The sequence below is a fragment of the Triticum aestivum genome, chromosome 2A (genome assembly GCF_018294505.1).
Source record: "Triticum aestivum cultivar Chinese Spring chromosome 2A, IWGSC CS RefSeq v2.1, whole genome shotgun sequence".
Classification (NCBI taxonomy): domain Eukaryota; kingdom Viridiplantae; phylum Streptophyta; class Magnoliopsida; order Poales; family Poaceae; genus Triticum; species Triticum aestivum.
This window is the reverse complement of record NC_057797.1, coordinates 518,542,501-518,545,068: the sequence shown is the minus strand read 5'-3', so window position 1 is coordinate 518,545,068 and position 2,568 is coordinate 518,542,501. Positions and strand designations below refer to the sequence as shown.

The 2,568-nt window shown below is 52.8% G+C and overlaps 1 protein-coding gene across 1 annotated transcript; it reads right to left on the bottom strand.

The window, feature by feature from the left end:
• Nucleotides 1-218: 218 nt before the first annotated feature.
• LOC123191726 (RING-H2 finger protein ATL72) lies at nt 219-2,106 on the bottom strand. Its single transcript, XM_044604353.1, has 2 exons — nt 2,090-2,106; nt 219-1,150 (listed from the first exon to the last, which is right to left on the bottom strand). Exons 1-2 carry the CDS (start codon nt 2,104-2,106, stop codon nt 433-435), a joined length of 735 nt encoding a protein of 244 aa, XP_044460288.1. The 3' UTR covers nt 219-432.
• Nucleotides 2,107-2,568: the final 462 nt, after the last annotated feature.

Sequence of the window (2,568 nt, the reverse complement as noted above, 5' to 3'; positions counted from 1 at the left end):
CCTGATCTCTTGGTGATGGCTCGAGAATATGCTGCCTCCACTGAAGCTTGAACCTTAGCAACCGCTCGAGAGGTTGACCTCCAAATCCAATCACAGTCATAATGCTGGACCGGTGGTGCGGCACTGCCATATGATTAGACCTGCAATCTTATTCTCCTCTTTTTTTTTCCTTTTCAACAAAGTGGCATTCAAATGTGATTCGCAGAAACTCATCGCAATAATTGACATCAACACATGAGCTGCTGAAACACGGAGGAAATGTTCAGTTCCTTCCACTACTAGCTAGGGACTACACAATGTACCGGAGCAACAGGACTAGAAGAAACTAGAAGCCAGTTTTTGGCAGCAACAACGAGTGAACACAACCTTCTGCTGTTTTACACCCCACTCCGTCATCTTTCATGCAACAACTGGAAGCAACTCATGATGGCTCTAAAAGTCATACGTGGTGATCAAACCCTCAGGCCTGAGCGGCACGAGCACGGAGTGGACACGCGCTACGTCGGGCTGGCTGGCCTCGGAGCACCCACACGCCTTGTGCGGCTCGGCGAACAAGGACTGGCGGCACGTCGGGCAGGTGGAGCGCGCGAGGAGCCACCGGTCAATGCATCTGACGTGGAAGCCATGGTTGCACTTGGGCAGGACCTTGACGTGCTCCCCGGCCTCGAAGTCCGAGAGGCAGATGGTGCACATCGGGCAGGCGGTGTTGAGCTTCAGCCCGGCCGAGTAGACCATGATCGGCATGGCGCGCACGGCCTTCCTCCTCAGCCCGCCCTTGGCCAGCCGCGCGACCCGGCTGGGCTCCGCGTCCGCCGCCGCCGCCCGGCTGGAACACCGCAGCGCGCACCGCACGATCGAGTTGAGCCCCAGCGCGCAGATGAGCGCGCAGAGGAGGACGGCGAGGATCATCACCACGTTCGCGTCGAAGTTGCTCCCCGGGGCGCCGCCGTCGGTCACCGGCTGGCTTGGTCCGGAGGGCTGCCCCCCAGAGAACGAAGGAGTGTGAAGCAGCGTCCTTCTTGAGTACATGTTCACTCTTGGTAATCTTTCTTCAGAATCCTGCAAGTAACCGCAAAGAACGTGGGTCGTAGGTCTTTCTGTATTGCTGCTGTGTGATTTGGCCCAGGTAGAATCATAAGCCGGGGTTATGCTGAAGTATTTATAGGCTCATCATAAGGTTTAAGGCTGCAACAAAATGGCGTGAATTGTTTTATTTGGTAGGGCAGACTGACCTTTTTGTCCTTGCCAGCCAATACTAGAGACAAATGCTTTCAGGGAATGGCTCAAGGTGCAGAGTTGGAAATTCATTTGGTTGTGGCAAGTGGGCTGCATCTGATCTCGGTGCGTTTTCTGGGAATCAGAGGGCCATACGGCGCACCATGTCTTGTCTGCCTGATAATAAAAGTGCATATGCAGGCAAGGAGATCGGAACTGTATATAATGGAATGAGACCTCGTCTGGTTCGACTTGAAAATACAGTGCCGAAGCATTTGCTCTAAGCTCATCTTTCCTGGGTGGTTTTGAACATTCTCAGTCTGATCGTAGTGAGGTCTATGTATTTCACCTTTACCAGTGGGTTCATGAGACACGGTAGAGTAGATGCAAAATACACGCTAGGGACCTACTCACTCACTTCCTGCAGAGCTACTGAGTAATCAAGTTCCCAGTGACTTGAGAAATCCCTCTGGCTTATTGCCTAAGTTCATTAACTATGCCACCGAGAGAGAACAACAATTTTTTACTGCCATGCCATTCCTGCAAGTTTACGGAAACAGAGTATTTAGCCAAAAACTACCACAATTGACGGAAACGTGACGAAAAACTACCACTCTACGATTTTGTGCCAAAAACTACCAAATTTGGACTAAACCGCGACAAAAAACTACCAACTCGCGAAATCGCTCGCTTCGGCTGCGCTAACCCCGAATCTGACCGGTTGGGCCCGCGAATCAGTAGCCACGCTGGCCAATGGACGGCCGCCGCGCGCTGACGTCCGTTAACGCCCCGTCCGCTGTCGGTGGGCTGCGGGTCAAGATCTGATCTGTTCCCCTCTCGCTTCACTCTCTCCCTCCTCTCCCTCTCTCTGAACTAGGTGGCGGCCGCCATGTCCTCGTTGATTCCGGAGGGTGGCGGCGCTGGCGGCGGCGACGCTGGCGGCGGTGACACAAGTTTGGACGCTGCTGCCTCGCCCGCGCCTCCACCGATGGCCAGCGGCTCAGTCGATAATTGGTTGGGGAGCACCAGTTTCTCGACGCAGGCCGGCTCGCAGCAGCAGGAGGCACCGCTCTCGCAGTCATCGCCAATGGGTTGCAGGTATGCAAGTATCATCTGCTGGGCCTTTCGTTAGCTCCTTCAATCTGGCAAATTAGTAAGATGTTTGTTTCTGTTAGTTGGACATGTGTAGTAACCTGGAGTCAGTAAACTGTATTGCACTTGTAGCTCAGTCAATTTCAATTCAATTCATGAGCACTTATTTGTGCAGTTTGGCTGACCAGAAGTGGGAGATATGGTTTCATTTAGAAGGAAGAAACCCTGTGAAAAGGGGTATATTTAAGTCAAATATTTCTT